The sequence below is a fragment of the Octopus sinensis genome, linkage group LG6, assembly GCF_006345805.1.
Source record: "Octopus sinensis linkage group LG6, ASM634580v1, whole genome shotgun sequence".
Classification (NCBI taxonomy): Eukaryota; Metazoa; Mollusca; class Cephalopoda; order Octopoda; family Octopodidae; genus Octopus; species Octopus sinensis.
The window spans coordinates 68811117-68832723 of NC_043002.1; the positions used below are offsets into that span (position 1 = coordinate 68811117).

General features: G+C 35.6%; 1 protein-coding gene across 1 annotated transcript in view; it reads right to left on the minus strand.

The window, feature by feature from the left end:
- The window catches only part of LOC115212929 (kelch domain-containing protein 4), a 29077-nt gene that overhangs the window by 7207 nt on the left and 263 nt on the right, over window positions 1-21607 (minus strand). Inside the window, exons 2-9 of the mRNA XM_029781762.2 lie at window positions 16829-16920; window positions 15961-16039; window positions 15467-15565; window positions 12746-12882; window positions 8637-8729; window positions 5025-5251; window positions 2123-2274; window positions 1056-1147 (exon numbers count right to left, since the gene is read on the minus strand). Of these exons, the coding sequence (XP_029637622.1) occupies window positions 1056-1147; window positions 2123-2274; window positions 5025-5251; window positions 8637-8729; window positions 12746-12882; window positions 15467-15565; window positions 15961-16039; window positions 16829-16920 (971 nt within the window). The remainder of the gene's footprint in view (window positions 1-1055; window positions 1148-2122; window positions 2275-5024; window positions 5252-8636; window positions 8730-12745; window positions 12883-15466; window positions 15566-15960; window positions 16040-16828; window positions 16921-21607) is intronic.

Sequence of the window (21607 nt, forward strand, 5' to 3'; positions counted from 1 at the left end):
TACACATATATATGACAGGCTTCTTTCAGTTTCTGTCTAACAAATCCACTCACAAGGCTTTGGTCGGCCCGAGGCTACAGTAGAAGACACTTGCCCAAGGTGCCACGCAGTGGGACTGAACCCAGAACCATATGGTTGGTAAACAAGCTACTTACCACACAGCCACTCCTGTACCTATATATATTTTAGACAGAAAAGTCCATCAAAAGCAAATCTAAGTCTTGTAAAATTCTGACCATATTGATTATTATTGTTTAGACAGCAACCCTGTGGTGTCTGTATGAGTGAGTTGTGAGTACACTACCACTGTTCCTACTATGAACTCTGCCACCAATAGTGGCACCATTTGGGGAATGGCTGCTGTTAATGCCTATCGCTGCCATCACCACTCACATGGATACCACAGGAGTTGTTGTCCACACAACGATCAACATGGTTGGTACTCACATTTTTTGACTGTTTACTTCTGATGCAGGGCCTTTGTAGTTGAAATAGATAAGGGTTTCCTTTTCACATAGTAAAAAGCTCTCCATCTTCACTATTTTGTTATTTTACACAACATTTAATAATATATTATGATGTACTTGCATAGCAAGTGACCTGATCTGAGAATGTGTGCTGGAACGAAAACAATTGCAGCATGGAACGTGTTTATAAGCCATTTAAGAAACACACAAAATCCGTGAGATTCCCTTCAACATTTAAATTTAATTTGTCGAAATATTTTTGTCGCTTTGAGACCGTGACCTGTTCACTGACAAAATTCCGTGCTGAATTTTGTCAGCGACAAAAATATTTTGACAAATTAAATTTAAATGTTGAAGTGAATCTAATGGATTTTGTGTGTTTCTTAAATGGCTTATAAACACCTTCCATACTGCAATTGTTTAATAATATAGTAAATGAAATAAGTTATGTGCGATTGTGAAGAATGTTGGCTGACAGATTTAGCTTATGACGATGATGTAGACATATACACAATGTAGTATATTAGCTACAGTGAAGTGACTCAAAGCATTTTAACACTGATATCAAGTTTAGAAAATAAGACATACTTGATTGATATTTTGTTCCAGTAAGCCTTCTCAAGATCAACGGAATATAAATCATTAAAGAATTTACTGGTGATGCTTTCTTCATTTTCTTCCTAAAACAACAGGACATTGTTAAAAGATTAATGCAAAGGAGTATATTAGGGAGTAAACAAGATTTAAAAACATGAATTATCTAGCCACATTGACTTCTTTTCAAAGGATGAAGTCTGCACTTGTATATCTATATAAACATGCAACTCTCCCTCTCACTTGGATGTTGGTGTCAAAGACTGTAACTATCCTCCATTACTTTTATCATGCTACAGAAAAAAAAATTTTTTTCTGGATAATATGCTAATTTATTGCACATAATTTTCCTTAAACAATTATTAATGACATAAAAACAGTAAAACAAAACAAAAAGAAAGATGAACTTAATTGGTATCAGAGGTAGTGATATGAAAAGAAAGTTCTAGACCACTGATTTTATGGTTTACCAACCAAGAATAAGCACATTATCCAATGAGCTTCTGCACAGTTTTCTTTTATCAAATTTTATTAATTTTCCTCATATCTATTCCCCATCAAGATAAATTGAAGTAATGTAAAATAACATAAATTACTAAGTAGGATATACTACTAGTAAATTTGAACTCAAAAACTATGATCAAATATTTTGCTTCATATTCATGGAAGATGGAATTGTCAAGTTATGACATTCTTGCTCTTTGAAATGGCATTAGCAATGTAAATGAAATTGAAATCACTGAGAACCCTCTGTAATATCATCATGAGCACTTTGGTTCCATAGTTCCTAATTAAAGAGGTATTTGATATTTAAAAAAAAAAAATTTTATTTAGAATACAAGATTTAAGATATATTGTTTTAATAAAATTAGCCTCAATGACAAAGGAGCAACACAACTTGTACAAATATTCTATTCTTGTTTTGTGAAATGCAAATATAAGACAAAATATGATAGGTTATGAATTTGTTTCACATAAACTATTTTAAAATGAAACAACACTATGTGAAGAAGGTGAAGAAGATGAACCAAATATTTTGGAAATTTTTTAGAAATACTTACATCATCATAGACTCCACCAAAGCATATGGCATGATTTGAACCTGGTACCACAACGGAAGGCATACTGCTTCGTGGGTCAGGACAAAAGCCAGACTGCTTCACAGGTTGCCATTTCCAGTGTAATGACACCATACTGCTTTTCTCTTGTTTACCTGAAGGGGAAGATGAAGGTGTTTTGTAACAAATAAAGACATAAGTTCTTGCACATGTTATGCTACTTGCTTGCCATTCCTACATAAGACATCCATTGCAACTATCCACTCTACTTCTTATTTCTTTACTGCCCACAGAGGGGACAAACAAGGACAGACAAATGGATTAAGTCGATTATATCGACCCCAGTGCGTAAATGGTACTTATTTAATTGACCCCGAAAGGATGAAAGGCAAAGTCGACCTCGACGGAATTTGAAGTCAGCAGACGAAATACTGCTAAGCATTTTGCCCGGCCTGCTAGCGTTTCTGCCAGCTTGCCGCCTTTACTTCTACTTTCCACTCTACTTCTTGCCAACCCAATGGCATTTCTCTCACAATTAAAGGATATTTCAGTCATCAGCAATTATTCAATTATTTGTCCTTTCTTAACAGCATCCACCCCAACTCCACCTTCTTTAAAATTACAGTCTTCACTGACTTCAGTACAAATAATTCTCCTCATCTTCTTCGTTTTGCTAACACCACCAGGTGCAGAAGTCAAAAACATCTGCCAGTTTCAAAAGCATGCAGAAGCTAAGCTCTTCCTCACACCAGTGTCCCCTACAAACATATTGAATCTACAAACACTTTCAGTTCTTCATCCCTTTCAAATCCAAACTCAGCTTAGACATTAGTTTATCTGTAATTAAAATATTTTCATATAACATTCTCATCCTTGCATTTGCCTCACTCTAGTTAAACATACACAAGGGCCAGAGTCTAGCACAGATGCCAGTCATCGAATTTGATTTCGATTTCACTTGCCTCAACAGGTCTTCGCAAGCAGAGTGGGCTGGTCACACCCCTGGCATAGGCCACGAGGTTATGGTCTCACTTGGCTTGCCGGGCCTTCTCAAGCACAGTATATTTCCAAAGGTCCCGGCCACTAGTCATTGCCTCAGTGAGGCCTAATGTTTGAAGGTCATGCTTCACCACCTCATCCCATGATAATAATGATGATGATGAAGAATAATAGTTCAAAAAATAAGAATGTTTATTATTTATGTGTATTTTTAATGGGAAAGATAACAGTTTCTCCAACAAAATCTATGTATAATTTAAAAAAAATCATTTTGACATGGAAAGAAAACATTGTGTGGTTACAATATGATCCAGTAACACAAATCCTTTAACTGAATGTCTAAACAATCACAGCTCAGAATACTATCACAAAAACATCCTTGAATCACTATTTCTCCAACTTGACCTAGTCTAATATAAAGTATACATATCAAAATAGTTGCAACATTAATTGCAGCACAGAATTTACTTCCTTCTGGATTGCCAACCTACTTCATAAGATTCTAAAGAGTGAAAACCAATCTGCATCTACTGAGCTTAATAACCTGTTTTTCTAAGCTGCCAAAATGCTCAACCATAAATAAATTGGTTGAAGAACAGATGAAGTGCAACAAGCCTTGATTGCCATAATACACCCCAGTCAAAACTGCATGGTGGAGTAGGTAGTGTGGTCCGAAGACAAACTGTTCTACAGTATGCTCAGAAAGTGTACTTTTTATCCAAGCATTTGATACGTTACTTAACTCTTTAACAAAACTCAAAAATGAGATAAGCCACTTATGTATGATATCTTGAATATAACAATGAAAAATCAACAAATATGTATATATATATATTTATATATATATATAATATATATATATATATATGTACACATGCACACACATTTTATCCCCATCATTTTGATGCAGTTTTTCCATGCTGGCATGGATTACTTAATCTTATGGTTTACATTACATCATCTGGTACAAGCAGCAATGTGGATTCTAAATCAATATTTTAAAAAGAAAAATGAATAAAAACCGGTAACATTCAATGATAAAAAAAAGATTTGCTACAGATGCAGAGTCTGGATAATTTATTAGATAAAAATGTAGAGAGACAGTATCTTTGAAGTCTCAAACACTTCTAACACACACACACACACTATATATATATTATTCAAAACAGTTTGATTCAGATTCTGTGCTACTTTAACTTTTGCAGGCCCCTAATGGAGCCTGTCTCCTCAATCTGGAGCAATATCCAAGCCATATTCCACCAGCCTGAGGAAACAGGCTGTGTTAGGGGCCTTGTGAAACTTGAAGTAGCACAGAATCTGAATCAAACTGTTTTGAATAATACATATAACTCCCAATAAATGTGTTGAATGCTCTTTCTTTTGTTTGACCACTCACTCATATATATATATATATATATATATAAATATATATATATATATATATATATTTGAAAGTCTCACCACATTCTCGGAGTGGTTGGCATTAGGAAGGGCATCCAGCTGTAGAAACTCTGCTAGATCAGATTGGAGCCAGTCCTCAGTCAAATTGTCCAACCCATGCTAGCATGGAAAGTGGACGTTAAACGATGATAATGATGATATTTGAAAATCTATGAGAATTACTTAATACAGTTTTTTGAAGTGCAAAGGTGATATTTAAAAAAAAATTACTTAAAAAAAAAAAATGTTATGAAATCTTTTATCAGAATGTTAGTAACTTTTTGGGGAAGAAGTTTTTTCTAGTGTGCGAGTGCTTTCATTTAACCATTTCAAACACACATGCTCTTAAAGAAGTTGTCATTTTTATGGTATATATATATATATATAAACAGAAAGAGAGAAAGGTTGGGTGGGGAAGGAGAGATGGAATAAGAATTTATTAAAAGAAATTCAAAGAATATTTTACCTTCTGGCATTAAAGCAAACATGTCAGTGTGGCAACAACCCTGGTCAACATCTTTCTTAATTGGTTGTTTACTGTAACCTCCAAATACAAAAATCTTGTTTAGACTTGGACTTGAAACCAAAATGCAGCCTGAACGAGGTGAAGGTGGAGTGCCATTAATGGTTACCTTAATCCAAGTGTAAGTTTCCAGGTTGAAGATGTGGACATCATTGTAGTATTTGTAATCTCTTTGAAATTAAAGTAAATAAACCAAAATTATAAATCATGAATTGTAATACCTTTTAACATCTGTTTATATTCTGCTATTGACTTTTAACCCTTTTGTTATATTTCTGTTGAAATACACAATTAATTTTGACAATAATGAAGAGCTTAGTAAAGGCAGTTTTTGAACAGCTTTTTCTACAATAGGCACAAGGCCAGAAATTTTGGTGGGCAGGGCTAGTCAATTACATTGACCCCAGTGCTCAACTGGTACTAATTTTATTAATTCCAAAAGGATGAAAGGCAGAGTCAATCTTCACAAAATTCGAACTTAGAATATAAAGATGGATGAAATACCACTAAACATTTTGTCTGGTATGTTAATGATTTTTGCCAGCTCGCTTAACCATGAGGAGACCCTGCCCCCTTCGGTCATGAATGACCATGGGATTGCACCCAGAAAGTTACCCTCCAATGCACAAGTCTGGGCAAGGTTGTTTGTGGAAGGCTAGCAGTCACCCATCCATACCAGCCTCCCCTATCCATGCCATTGATGTTATCCAAGGGAAAGGCAAAGGCTGATACAGCTTGGCACCAGTGATGTCACAACTCATTTCTACAGCTGAGTTAGCTGGAGCAACTTGAAATAAAGTGTCTTGGTCAAGAATACAACATGCAGCCCAGTCTGGGAATTGAACTCACAATCTCACGATCATAAGCTCGACGCTCTAACCACTGAGCCATTTACCTTCACACCTTATCCATAATAATAATAATCCTTTCTGCTATAGGCACAAGGTCTGAAAATTTGGAGGAAGAAGTTAGTTGATTACATCGACCTTAGAGCTAAACTGGTATTTATTTTATCAATCCTGAAAGGTAAAGCTGACCTGGTGGTATTTGAACTTGGAATGAAATGCCACTAAGCAGTTTACCCGGCATACTAATGATTCCACCAGCTTGGCCACAAATCTAGAGAGAGAGGAGTCTCGTCAATTAAAGACAACCCCAGTGAATGACTGGGACTTTATTTTGTCAATCCTGGAAGGATGAAAGGCAAAGCTGATCTTGGTGGGATTTGAATTTAGAACATAAAAATCAGAACAAATGAATACCACAAAGCATTTTTTCTGATGCTCTAATGATCGTATGCTACTAAATAATATTCCTTTCTACTACATGCACAAGACAGAAATTTTGGGGCATGGGGCTAATTGATTACGATCCCAGTACTCAATTGCTACTTATTTCATTGATCCTGGAAGGATGGAAGGCAAAGTAGATCTCAGTGGCATTTGAGGCTACTAAATAAAAATAATAATAGGAATGGCTGTGTGGTAAGTAGCTTGCTTACGAACCACATGGTTCCGGGTTCAGTGCCAATGTGTGGCACCTTGGGCAAGTGTCTTCTACTATAGCCTTGGGCCGACCAAAGCCTTGTGAGTGGATTTGGAAACTGAAAGAAGCCGGTCGTATATATGTATATGTGTGTGTGTGTATATGTTTGTGTGTCTGTGTTTGTAACCCCACCATTGCATGACAACCGATGCTGGTGTGTTTACGTACCCGTAACATAGCAGTTCGGTAAAAGAGACCGATAGAATAAGTACTAGGCTTACAAAGAATAAGTCCTGGGGTCAATTTGCTCGACTCCAGCATGGCCACAGTCAAATGACTGAAACAAGTAAAAGAGTATTTCTAATATAGGTGAAAGCTAGAAATTTTGTAGTGGTTCAGTCAATATCACCTACTACGATGCTTGGCTGGTATTTTATTGGTCTTGAAATGTAAAACGCCAGAACATATAATATTAATAGTAATAATAAAAGATGGGACTACAGCAAATATTCTGCTCAATACCACAGATTTGCTCATCAGTTGTTTGACCGTAACCAGTTGAGCATCTCTGATCATGAGCAGAAGTAGTGGAGGAGCATCATAGCCATGTGTTGACAGGAATTCTTTGGGGACTGGATAATTCACCATCCTTAAACAACCCTTATTCAGGGACCTTTTGAGTGGGATCGGCTACTCGACCTGAAGAAAATTCTAACTGGACCCCACCTGCAAAGTCATGCGCTGTTAATCTTGATATGAGATCACCATGTCATGCACACATGGTTGTGATGCATGTACCTGGTGTACCTTTATCAGATGGGTAGTCATGATGGGTATACTGGGCTTTATATATTTTACCCAGAGTCACTTTGATGGCATGCACTGCTCTCTCACTCAATAATAATAATATTGATAATATTTTCTAGTATAGGTACAAGGCCTGAAATTTGGGTCGAAGGGGGCTAGTTGATTATATCGATCCCAGTGTTTCATTGGTACTTAATTTATCAACTTCAAAAGGATGAAAGGCAAAGTCAACCCCAGTGGAATTTGAACTCAGACAGTGAAGATTCTGCCAGCTTGCTGCCTTAATAATAATAATAATAACAAGAGCAGTCAGAGAGCACAGATGTCCATCAAGGCAACATCAATGTCCTCTCAATTATTAGCTGGAGATGATTTTTAAAATGAGAATATCTGAATTAAACTCGACTGCTCTCAAACAAGAATACTAAAAATGGACCCAACCGCTCTCAAAAATTAAGTAAAAAAACCCAGAAAATAATCAAGAATCCTTGTCTGGTACCTGATCAATCACTATGGTAGCCATGGAATGTGAAGGTAGGTGTGTGGGCTGTGTTTGTAATGCTGTGTGTGTGCTGTCTGCAGTGGGAACAGGGACAGTTTTCTCTATGAAGGCCTTTTTTAGTCTATCCACTGATATAGTATCTTTATGACCATTAAAGTCCTTAGTGAAAAATTTATCTGTGTATGAAAGAAAACAGAAAGGATCTGCATATGGTGCTGTTAACAGAGGTTTAACAAGATCATTGCACACAAAAACATGAGTCCAAGAAGTAAAGCTTCCTTGAAGTCAGAGCTGGAAATGCAATTGTCAAATAGCTAAGAGGTTTTAAACAGGAGTGATGTATTCTAAATTGGTAAAACTAAAAATTGTTGAGGATAATGAAAATAAAACTCTGGAAACAGCAACGCCGCCATAACTTACGTGGAAACCATGAGCATGCTTTCAAGGGAGATAATCAGAGAAAGACTTGAAAGTGAACATAAGATCGTAATACTTCATATAAAGTAAATATAACAAATAATCCAGAATCCTTGTCTGGTAGCAAATTGATCCCAAAATTTAATCAGTTCATGCCAGTCATGAGGCCAAACATTCCTGAAGTTTCATCCAAATCCATCTGGCGGTTCTTGAGATATTTTGTCCATGGACAAACAAACACGTCTGAAAACAATACCTCTATCTTCGCTAAGGCGGAGATAATAATAATAATAATATAATAATAATAATAATAATAATAATAATGATAATAATAATGATAATACCTATAGTTGTCATTGAAACCACCAAAAACTACCAACATTTTTTTGTAGTTAACCATACGATGGCCACTTCGAGATGAAGGTCCTCCGACAGCCCTAAAATGAAAATTATGAAAGGAAAGAACAAGTAAAATGAATTATTCTTAGATAACCAAAACAATTCAAAATATATAATAACAAAAGACAAATTATCAACACAAAAAATGGGCTGAGGTATGAGCTATCAAAAAGGACAATACACGGATTATATTTAATTGTTCAATCAACTGCCCATGCCATCAATTAGATGTGACCAGAGCTGCATTTATAAGTTTTTCATTTCCTCTGAGATAAAGTTAAGTTGGGTTAAATATTTTACCCATAAACCTAATACAAGGTAAATACAGTAGAGAAACTCATCTATATGCTATAAAACTGACATGTAGTCCACAAAAATACTGAGGTTCACATTAATATGTTCATTTTCTCGTTTAACATCTGCTTTTCCAAGCAAGCATGATGGAAATAGGAACTAACTTTGGGGCAAGACTTTAAGGTCAGATATTCTTCCTATCATAATTCTCACATGTTTTTTAGGTAAAGAATTTATTTCTTCCATAGGTCTTAAAAAGTGCAAAAAAGCTGGACATAGTGTCAACAATGAGTGTTGACATTAGTACTGCATCTCTCAAACTGACTAAATATCAACATTCATGCATATTTTCACACATGTATAGACATACACATACATGCATACACACACAAATGAGCAATGGGCTTAGTACAGTTTCTGTCTACCAAATGCATTAAAGAGGTATAGACTAGTTTGGAGCAATAGAAGACACTTGCCAAAGGAATCTGCAAAGCAAGCTTCTTAACCATACAGCCATACCAGTACTAATGCATACAAACTACCAAGAAGTGTGTCTGAGACATGTATAACACATAACACTCAAAAGGATGTAAAAATGTAGATGTCTCAAAAGTCCCAACAGACTTTTAAAGAATCAGTATTTAGCATTGATTTCATAGCATCAAGTAGATAAGAAATATATGTTGCTCCTGGGTAGACTGCTAGTCTATTGCAAGTAGCATTCCCAGATAACATGGTTTCTATTCCTAAAAGATAGATGGATTAAAAACAGTGTTAATTGTACTGCTCATACACAACAATAACTGATAATCCAACAACATTAAATTTGTCAGTACATCCAGTGGTAATCCAGGTGGAGTGGTGGTATGTAGATGAGGAGAGGTGCAGAAAGTTTGGGAAGTGGTTAAGATGCGCAAGTTTAAAGAATAGGAATTTAAGGCAGGATAAAACTAGGGTGACCATGTGAGCGCATAATGTATAGTTAAAATTTTTATCAAAAAAAAAAAGAGACAAAGACAGGTGTATGAACAATAAGCAGGTGTATCACTAAATCTACAAGTTTTTATCATTCACTCTCTGTTTATTTTCTCTTATTCCTTTCTGCTGAAGAGCGTAGGCTTGAAACGTAAAATATTTTTTCATTTTCCTGAGCATCAAACTAATACACCTGCTTGTTGTTCATACCCCTATTTTCGTCTTTTGTTTTTCTATAAATTTCAACTATACACATACACACACACACTCAAAAGATTACAACTTCCCCCAATATAGACAACTGGTAGAATAAATTCCAATAAAGCACTGAGTTGAGACAAATACATCACATCTAATACTATTTTCTCGGACAAGAGATGTTTAATGGTGTGGTGATAAGCTGACCAGAAAATGACAATATCTTCAGTAAATCATTATGAAACTCAAACTTAATGTAGTCTAACTATAGATCTTTCATCATTCCACTTGTGGTAAGTCTGGTAAAAGATAACTTCACAGTAATCCTTAAAGTTTAGGGTTCTTTAAAATGCTTAATGAAATATTCTCAAACGAAGTTATTTGGTGTGATAAACACATGTCTGTATATGCATATATGCTTATGCATAAACATATGAATAGAAATTTTATAAAAACAGCTTGCCATTGTTAACAACTTGTTCTATTGCAAGAAAACCAATTTAATAAACAAATGAAAGATGTATGCTTCTTATCCACTCAAATTAACACATACATATCATCATCATCATTTAACGTCTGTTTTTCATGCTAGCACGGGTTGGATGGTTCGAATGGGGTCTGGGAAGCCAGGAGGCTGCACTAGGCTCCAGTCTGATCTGGCAGTGTTTCTACAGCTGGATGCCCTTCCTAACGCCAACCACTGTGAGTGTAGTGGGTGCTTTTTATGAGCCACCAGCAGAGGGGCCAGAGGAGGCTGGCAATGGCCATGATCAGTTGGTGCTTTTTACGTGCCACCGGCAAGGAAACCAGTTAAGGCAGCGCTGGTATCGGCCACATTCGGATGGTCTTTTTACATGTCACCAGCACAGGTATCACAACTACAATTTCCATTTGATTTTTATTTTGATGCTGATGTACTTGACTCAATAGGTCTCCTCAAGCACAGCAGGTCACCCTATGATCCAAAGTAAGCACAGCAGGTCGACCTACGATCCAAGGTACTTTGAATAGGCTGGGGATGGTTATGTGAAGCTCGTGTAGGTTACAGCTGTGAACTCACTTTATTTGTCAGGTCTTCACAGTCACAGCACAACTCCAGAGGTCTCGGTCTTTCATCATTGCCTCTGTGAGGCCCGTTTGAAGGTCATGCTTGACCACCTCATCCCATGTCTTCCTGGGTCTACCTCTACCTTGGATTCCTTCAACTGTTTGGGAGTGGCACTTTTTCACATATCTCTCCTCATCCATCTGTAGTACATGACCATACCAGCGCAAACGTCTCTCTTGCACGCCACATCCAATGCTTCTTATGTTCAACATTTCTCTCAAGGCGCTTACACTCTGTCATGTGTTCACACTGACATTACACATCCAGCAGATCATGCCAGTTTCCTTTCTTTTGAGCCTACGCATGTCCTCTGCAGTCATGGCCTGTGTTTCACTGCCGTGAAGCATGGCAGTTCACACACATGCTTTGTACAATCTACTTTTCCAGAAATATATAATGGCTACTCATCTTAAAATAAATGTGTATATGTTTAAGGTTTATATATGATGTGTATAATACACCAATTCCCATTACAGAGGTCCTGGCATAATTTTGAAAGGGTTGTGAAGATAAAATTTTACTTTTGAAATATTTTATAAAATGTAAAATGTTAATACATATGGGATATCAATAAGCCATAGGTTGAGCACTGTATACAATAATTTCATTATTATATATTATATAATGAAGCAATGTTTCAACATTTACAGCAAACAAAAATTAAAGAACGTTTCTTGTCCGAAATTATCAAATTTTAAATATGTCACATTGAAATATTTTCACTGCCTGGAGAAGGCTACAGGAAACCACTCCAGTATTCACTGCAAGTCTAGTCATGCTAACCAAAGTTTCAGTAATCTATTTAATGGCAGCAAAGGAAGGTATGGGCCCTGCCAGATCGTATGGGGAGTGCTGGAAAAGGTTCACAAGCACAGGACTTGCCCAAGGGCAGACCACCATTAGATAGACTATACTGAAATATAATAATAATAATGAACTTATTGCATACAGTGTTCAGATGTACTACAACTCATCAGAAAAAAGTAGCCAAAAGTGCATGCATAGTACATAGAATATTGCACAGGGAGTGAACAGTGAATGAGTTGTTTAAGAAAAAAGTGGGGAGGGGTACATCAGGTGTACTGTTGATGAATTTCAAGAAGTATGGAAGTTTTGAAGGATGTAATGTCCTGAAAGCCAACAACTAATCCAGATAATATATTCTGTGTTTTAGAAATTCTGAACATGAAAAAATGCTTCCGAAATTTATATAGAAATGTTTAATACATTTATGGAAAATCATTTTTTGTACTTAAATATTAAATACAAATCCAAGAAGGATTATTGTTTTCTAAAATGGGTCACAATGGTAGACTTGGGAACCTCAGAAATAACACAAAATATACATACTTAAACTGAATTGATGGGACAAGAAATATATGATATGAATGCATAGCAGTCATGTCAATATAAAATAAATGCAGTAAATGAATGAATAAAACAACATGCAGAAAAGAGAAAAAAAAACTGGAAATTTACTTCACTTTCTCCCACTTTTTATCTTTTAGATAAAACACCCAAAGATCTTTGAAGTGGTAAAACTGAGATTGACTATGGTTGGAAAATTCACCACCAAATATCCATAGCTGACCTCCACCTTGTTTTAACATGACAGCCTGAAAGAGATAAAAGCATTAAGAGAAGCAATTTTAGTTATTCATATTTGAGAACATAGAAAAAAAGTGGCAAAATAACAAACTAAATGCTTTTATGTTCAGGGTTCAAATTTCACATGATTGACACTGCACTTACCAACCTTCCAGGAGCAATAAATTGTAAAAAGTCTGGGTTCGTTTTAGTCAACTTCATCCTTTCTCTAAATTTGTAATCCCCAACAAAAAAACATTATTATTTATTCAGGGAAATGAAATATGGAACCTTGCTGTATCCTTATTCTGTTATCTTCCTATCTTCAGTTGGGACTAGACAGCACTGCAATGTGTCCCTAGTGAAGGTACATAACTCTTTCTTGTTCCATCTACACGTTGCTAAGAGCCGACAAGAAACCTTCCATGCGGTCATTCTATCTGCTATAAATAACACTTAAATTTCCTTAAAATGACACACCACTGTCTTAAAAAGAGAGTAAACATTGAATAATATACTTCCACATGCATTATGTCTGAACAAATACAGTGGGATCATTACTTGTGAACAGAGGTTAAATATCAATAATACATTATCACTATAACCAATATTAATTAAGGTACTGTACAAATAATGTGTCCTACTAGCAGAGGTTGAACTTTTCCCATGAGATTAATAACAAGATGAATATTGCAAAATCACTCTAACATCTGTGCTTGTATTGGTCAAACGAAATTTGTTGAGTCGGATGCTCTACCTGTCACCAAGCCTGACCTGTTTCTAAACAAGGTAATATTTTCTCCCAGTCCAAACATACTTCTACAGAAGTGAAATGACAGTGTTTGTGTGATGATAATGTTTGTTTACAACTAGCACATGATATCAAGACAAGGAAACAAACATATACACACGACTCATCATCATTTAATGTCTGTTGTCCATGCAGGCATGGGTTGAATGGTGTGACCATCATCATCATTGTTTAACGTCTGCTTTCCATGCTAGCATGGGTTAGACGATTTGACTGAGGACTGGCGAACCAGATGGCTGCACCAGGCCCCAATCTGATTTGGTAGAGTTTCTACAGAATGTAGTGGATGCTTTTATGTGCCACCAGCACGAGGGCCAGTCAGGCGGTACTGGCAACAGCCACACTCAAATGGTGTTTTTTACATGCCACTTGCACAGGAGCCACACTGACTATGACCTCGCTCGAATGTTTTTTTGACCAGAAATAACAAACTGGGGTGGGGTGAGGGGCACCAGACTCCAGTCTGATTTTGCATGATTTCTACAACTGGATACCCCTCTTACTGCCAACCACTTTAGTGTGGTGGACTTTTCCACATGTGCATGGGTCAGATAAGACTTTGTTGAGGTAGAATTTTCTACAACAGGCTGCTCTTCCTGATGCCAACCCTCATTTGTTTTCTCCCAATCTTTCAAACAACAAACAGCCATAACATGCTTCTGCAAAGGACTGCAAACAAATGACACTGTCGTTATATGCAATGACACTTTTATTTGCACTCAGTGTGCACATGACACACGGGGAATACACACTCCGTTATGAATACACAGAAGTATATACACACATCACCATCACCTTTTTAATGCCACATGCATAGATAAGAATTTGTTGGGACATATTTTCAATGGTCAGATACTTTTGCTGTTGCCAATCCTCACAAGTTTCCAGGTAGCATAATATTTTGCATGCACACACACGCATTATCTATCTATCTATCTATCTATATATATATATTAATAATAGAAGGGTAAAATTTATTAATCAAATTAATTAATTAATAATTTTACCAAGTAGATTGGTACGTTAAAATAACCCTTATAGGTAAAATTATCCACATAATTATAATTCAGATTCAGCTGATTGCTTCACCACATGGAGATTCTTATTAGTAGCAGAAAAGGAATTTTAACTCCTATTTCTAAATTCGGTATGTGGTGAAGTAATTAGCTGAACCCTAATTATATATATATATATATATATATATATATATATATAATATATATATATATTATATATATATATAATATATATATATATATATAGATAGATAGACAGACAGATAGATATAGATAGATAGATAGAGATAGATAGATAGATAGATAGATAGATAGATAGATAGATAGATAGATAGATAAATAGATAGATACACATATACAACAAATGTCTTCCAGTTTCTGTCTATCAAATTTCACTCTTATGGCATTGGTCAACTTGTAGCTATAATAGAGAACATTAGCTGACAGTGTTCACACAGTGGGATTGAAACCCCTAAAGCAAACTTCTTAACCACATAGCCATACCTGGACATACATAAGTAAGATGAAATTCTTCCTTATTTCCCCCCTTTTGTTTTGCTAGTTTCCGTCAAACAAATTCCCTCACAGGGCTTTGATTGGCTTGCGGTTGATAGTAAAAGACATTTGGCCAAGGTAATATGCAGTTAGACTGAAACCAAAACCACAAGTTTGTGAAGTGAATTTCTTAGACAAAAATCAGTTCCATAAATTTTAATACTAATTTGAGAACAATTAGTCACGCAGTCAATTAATTGAAACAAAAGTATGAGAGAAACTGTGGTTTACCTGATGGGAACTTCTGGGTGGTGGTGCGTTAGGAGCAGTGACTTTGAGCCACTCATTCTTCTTGGTGTTATAAAAGAACAAGTCGTTGTACATAAACATCTGTAATAATGATGGAAAAGGTTAAAGGTTTCAGTCAGCAAAAAAACTCAACATTAGAACAGTTAAAGATAAAAAAGCAAACAAACGTAGGTGTGGCTGTGTGGTAAGTAGCTTGCTTACCAACCACATGGTTCTGGGTTCAGTCCCACTGCATGGCACCTTGGGCAAGTGTCTTCTACTATAGCCTCAGGCCAGAAACATTAACTACACTCAGAAATATTAATCTGAAAGCAGAAGTAACAAAAACAAAGTAAACTACTGAAAATAACTGATCTAAATATATATATATATATTTCTGAAAAGTAATTCTGTATTCTTGGATTTAATGAATCTCTTTTCATTTATGAGAGGAAATACAAAATTCAAAATTAGCAGTTTTATAATTTGGTACTCACTTGCTTTCCATTATAATATTCACCTCCAAATAAAACCAATTCTTCTTTATCTGGATGTGCAGTGAATGTGGCATTGCATCTGAAACAAAAATAAATATAATATATGTATCAAAGTGTGAATGTTTGTTCTTTTTTACAGCCTTTTTCTTTCATGCTAGCATGGGTTAGATAAATGTTATTGTGGTAAACTTTTACAACCAGATGCCCTTCCTACTGCTGACTCTCATATATTTTTCAAGTAATGGATTGCATATTCCATGCAGCGCTGAAGGCATGAGACAAGCAGGTGATCTGTTTTACATCCACTTTTCTATACCGGTGTAACTAGAATGGTTCTGTATTTTTTTCCTCCCAACCCCATGGTACTGAGTTAAATTCTATTGTGTAGCATCTTCTACTGTAGTCATGGATGAACCAAAGTCTTGTGAGTGGATTTGGTAGAAGTAAACTGAAAGAAGCCTATTATATATATTTATATATGTATGTGTATCTGTGTTTGTACAAGTGAGTTCATATTTCCTCATATCTTCACATACGTTCACTGGTTGTGAGCAGTGGCCTTGCTGTTCATGTTGATGGTATCATTTGCTTCCAGCCTACCACGAAAGCACAAGTGGGCTTCTTGATGTCTTGTTTACAAAGATTGAACAACATATCAAATGGTTCATTCATTAGGTGTCATCTGTTTCTAGTTCTCCATGTAAACATGACCATGGTGTTTATTATTTGACAGATGGGAGATTATTACCTCACTTGGAAACAGGTGATGGTTGGAATCAGGAAAGGCATCCATTTGTAGAAAACTCTGGCCCATGCTAGTATGAAAAAGCAGATGTTAAAACAATGATGAAGTTGATGTAATTATTACCTTTGAGATGGAGGATCACATTTTTCTTCAATTACCTTATTCTTCTCACGGTCTTTTTCTTGAAATTCAGCAATTAATTTTTCTATATCTTCCTAAAAATGAAAAACAAAAACGATTTTTGAAAATTAATGTTCCATAGATGAGAGGACAAAATATAGATATATGGAAATATACTGCACCGAAGCTTGCAATAGATTCAAACTTAAAGCAGGATCCCAGGTTCAAGATTAAAGGAGTACATTATAGTTGAGTGTAAAAAAATAAATTATAAAAAGCTAAAATATATTACTGATCTTTAGGGATAGAAACTAGAGTGGGAGAATCATATCATATATGAGATGGCATCAAATTCAAGCAAATAGTTTCACATTTGACTAGCTTGTAGTCATCATTATTTTACATTCATTTTCCATGCTGTCATGGGTTGGAGGCAGGGCTGGATTAGGACCCATCGAGGCCTTAAGCAATTCAGAAATTTTGGTGTCCCCATATATATATATATGTAATTCAAAATATGAAGACTAATAAAGCATAGAATAAATTTTTATTTTTCAAAAGGAAACAAAACTAACAGTAAGATGGAAAATAATATTTATTTTGCATACTTCCACTTTATTTATATTTGAAATTATCTCCTACTTTTTTTTTAATTGCAAAGTCTTTGATCAGATCCTCACTATGACACCACGAACACTTCGAAATTATATTTCTGATCATATAAACCACTTCAAATATTATTTTTAAAAGTTTAAAGTGATTTCCTTTAGCACTATAACAATTCCTGTGGTGCTCCCACTTCCTTTGATGTCCAAAGTGAGTGCGTGTTTCGCTTAATGTTAATCCAGTGCTGGTTGGGGGTGGGATGGTGGTGGTGTTAGGGATTTGTCATAGAGTTAATTCTTATTTGAAGCCATTGCTCTCCTACATAGGCTGGAGGACTACATCTCACTGATATATTTCAATTTTGGATTACTTTCTATAATTGGAAACCCTTTAAAACACTAACCACTTTCTGGAAAACTGGATGCATTTTATTTCAGTACCAACCCTAGAGAAGTTGTAATATCTTCAACAAGACAAAAATCATATACTTTATTCTCTTGGAAATTATAGAAAATAGAGAATTCATTCAATATACACGCCTAAAATTTTAGAGAATGATTTTCCAAAAACCAAAATCTTTATTGAAAGATAAAATATGCACACACACAATTGTGGAAAAGTAAAATAAATTTTTAACATTTCTACTTGTTACCAGCATCGCCTTACTGGCACTTGTGCCCCGTGCTAGTAGGGTGCTAAGAACACCATCCAAGTGTGATCGTTGCCAGAGCGGCTAACTGGCTTCCATGCCAGTGACACATAAAAGGCACCATTCGAGCGTGATCGTTACCAGTGTCGCCTTACTGGCACTTGTGCCGGTGGCATGTGTAAAAACATTCGAGTGAGGCCGTTGCCAGTACCGCCCGACTGGCCCCTGTGCCAGTGGCACGTAAAAGCACCCACTACACTCTCGGAGTGGCTCGTGTTAGGAAGGGCATTCAGCTGTAGTAACTCTGCCAGATCAAGATTGGAGCCTGGTGCAGCCATCTGGTTCGCCAGTCCTCAATCAAAATCGTCCAACCCATGCTAGCATGGAAAGCAGACGTTAAACGATGATGATGATGATTTTATCAAATGTTGATGCCAAAAATTGAATTTTGGATTCTTTTAAAAAAATCTGTTCACATGCACTTTACACAATAATCTCATTGTCATCATCATTATTATTATAAAGGGAAATCAACTTAAAAAGGCTGTTTTGATAGATGTAAGACGTGTGTATGTATGCGTGTCAGCGCCCACTAAGGCTATTTAATAAAAGGGAGGTAACTACTACTACCTGTTTCTTTATAATCAGTAGAATATTTGGTGACATCATTTTCACACTGATTTCAAATTGTTGCCAAGGACCGACTTTAACTTCCATCCTTCTGTATTTGGGTTGATTAAATCAATTGATTCCACTTCCAAAAGTTTGGTCTTGTATCAAAGCTGGACGTTTTACTTCCATCATTTTGAAGTAGAACTATATACCAGTCAAGTAGTGGAATCAATATAATCAAATACATCTCCTCCCCACAATGAGCTGTGTTATTGCCAAAGTTAGAAATTATTATTGAAAACAGTCAAAGCAACAACTCACTATTTTAAATCATAACTGCTTATGATTGTTCTTTATAATTTTAAGATCAACCTGTCAATAAGTAGGTTGATGCAGTCATTCTTATTTCACTGGATTTCAGTGATAAAAGTTACAGACGTTGTTAGCTGTAGGTCAGCACTGATTAAACAGATCTATGATCAAAAAGATTCAAACATGACAACCCCATCATATTTTCAGATTCATTCATCTTTGCACGATGAATGAATCCTTTAATGGATGAAGGCCACAGCATTTTTTCTCTACCAACCACAGTCTGATGTTTTCTTCATCCATGTTTGGGTGCCAAAGAATTCAACAAAGTCTTCATTCCAACTTCTGCATGGGCTTTCACCTCATTCTTTATCCTGGATGCGGTGTCCACTCAGTCAATTTGCTATTCCATTTATTTTCCTTTCTTCTAAATAAATGTCCCACGAAAAACCATTTCAGAATTTTTATTTTCCAGATATCCATTAAACCTTTTGCCACTCTTATCCACTTACCTATTTTGTTAATTTTCAGCATGCTGATCTTAATTTATTTTCAGTGTTCTTGTTACTAGCCCACGTTTCTGATGCATACGTATTTTCAAATAGTGTCTCTAAATTTACATTATCCAATGTGTTTTTACTTTTAAAATGGATGGGCACGTTAGATAGTCACATACATACAAATATATCAAGGTTACAGCCTTCATTAAGATGCATATATGTATGCATTTGTGTATGTATGTGATCATGTGCATGTTGGTGTCTCCTTGTTTTGACATCACATGATAGTTGTGAATGAGTGTCACTATCGTACAAATGGTGTCATGCTTCCAATCTTGTGGGAAAATATTATCTTGTTTGGAAGCAGGAGAAGGTTGGCGACAGGAAGAGCATTTGACCATAGTAAATCTGCCTCAACAAATTCCATCTGACCCATACAAATATGGAAAGGTGGATGTTAAAATGATGACGATATGATAGAGCATTGTTTGAAGGGATTTTGTTGACTGCTATTTCTAACCATATACAAGTTTCCTCATTGGTTTGTTACAAATGAAGCTGAACTGTGAACCTAAGATGGTGAGGTTACATGCAAAAGAGCCCTGCAGAACCTATTTGATGCATTGTTGATTAGGAGGTAACTTATCCGTATGAAGTATCAATCATCACTGATTTTTCTTGGAAATAATTTTATAAATGCAACTAGAGTATAACAAAGCATACACATTCATTCATTATAAGCCATGTTTTTTTTTCCAAAACAACCAAATTCAATATAAATCTAATAAAACAAAATGGGTTTCATGATAATCAGACATATTGATTTAAGCTGAAATTAAGTCATCATCATCATCATCATCTTAACATCTAATTTTCCATGCTTGCATGGGTTATACGGAATTTATGGAGGAACGTTTTCTATGGCTGGATGCCCTTCCTGTTACCAATCTTCAGTTTCCAAGTAAGGTAAATTTTCCCCACAGTTGGACGCATTTTCATAGTAGATTGGAAACAAATGACACTGCTTGTATGATGGTGTCATTCACTTTACAACTATTGCACAATGTTAAGACAAGGACACACAGTTTGAAGCATTAAACTCAAGCTTATATTTTTTCAACTCCAGGGATAAATGAAATAGGTACTAGTAATGTGCTGTTGTTGAGTCAGCAGATTATAGTCTACCTATATATATGTATATATATATATATAGCCTTGTATCTGGTGGAACATAGTTTTTGTTTAAATCCCAATCAAATTCATGGCTACCTATTAAATCAATATTTACAAAAAAAGTAAAATATAAAACAAATATCAGACTATCTCTCAATCTTGGAATAAAAAAGTCTAACCCCATTCTTAAAAATGTAAAAACAAAAATTTGAACGGCTTTTCGAGAGAAAAATATGAATAAAGATAAATGACAATTTGTTCTCGCCCCTACAGTTCCGAAATTAGGTTGATATCTGTTATGGAAAGAACAGATAATATAATCGACTGATTTGACACAGAATATTACAGGTACTTATTTTGTTGATCATAAGCGTTAACAGCAGTAAAGATCGTGATTTTATATCAACGTCACATTGAGAGTAATTTAAGTATTCATATTTGAACAAATACTTAAATAATTGGAGAAGACTAGTGATGATCAGTGTTGGCAGGATCGACCAAATAAGCAAGCTAAAGTAGATTGATGTAGCATTAGAAGTTAAATCTAAACATTTGTTGAGAGGACAATTTTTAGCACCTCATATCAACAAGTACTTTACACACTTAGATATATAATGATTGGAAGATTTGATTCCAAGTGGAAATCACGAAACTTTATCATTCTTGAACAGCTTTAGTCTTTGTAGGACCCGAGGTGGCTTCTTAGGCCAATATTGGCATAAAGTCTACGGTTACAGTATAAAGAAGCCATGCCGCTGTGAGGTTGATGACGTTTATTAAATAAATTGGCATTAATGTCACAACTTTCCATAAATTTTTCCTTTTGAAACCGGCAATTAACATCGCAGATTCCCATATATTTTCGTTATCTGAGTAAGCCAATTAACAACACAGCTTCCCGTATATTTTTCCCTATATGAAACAGGCATT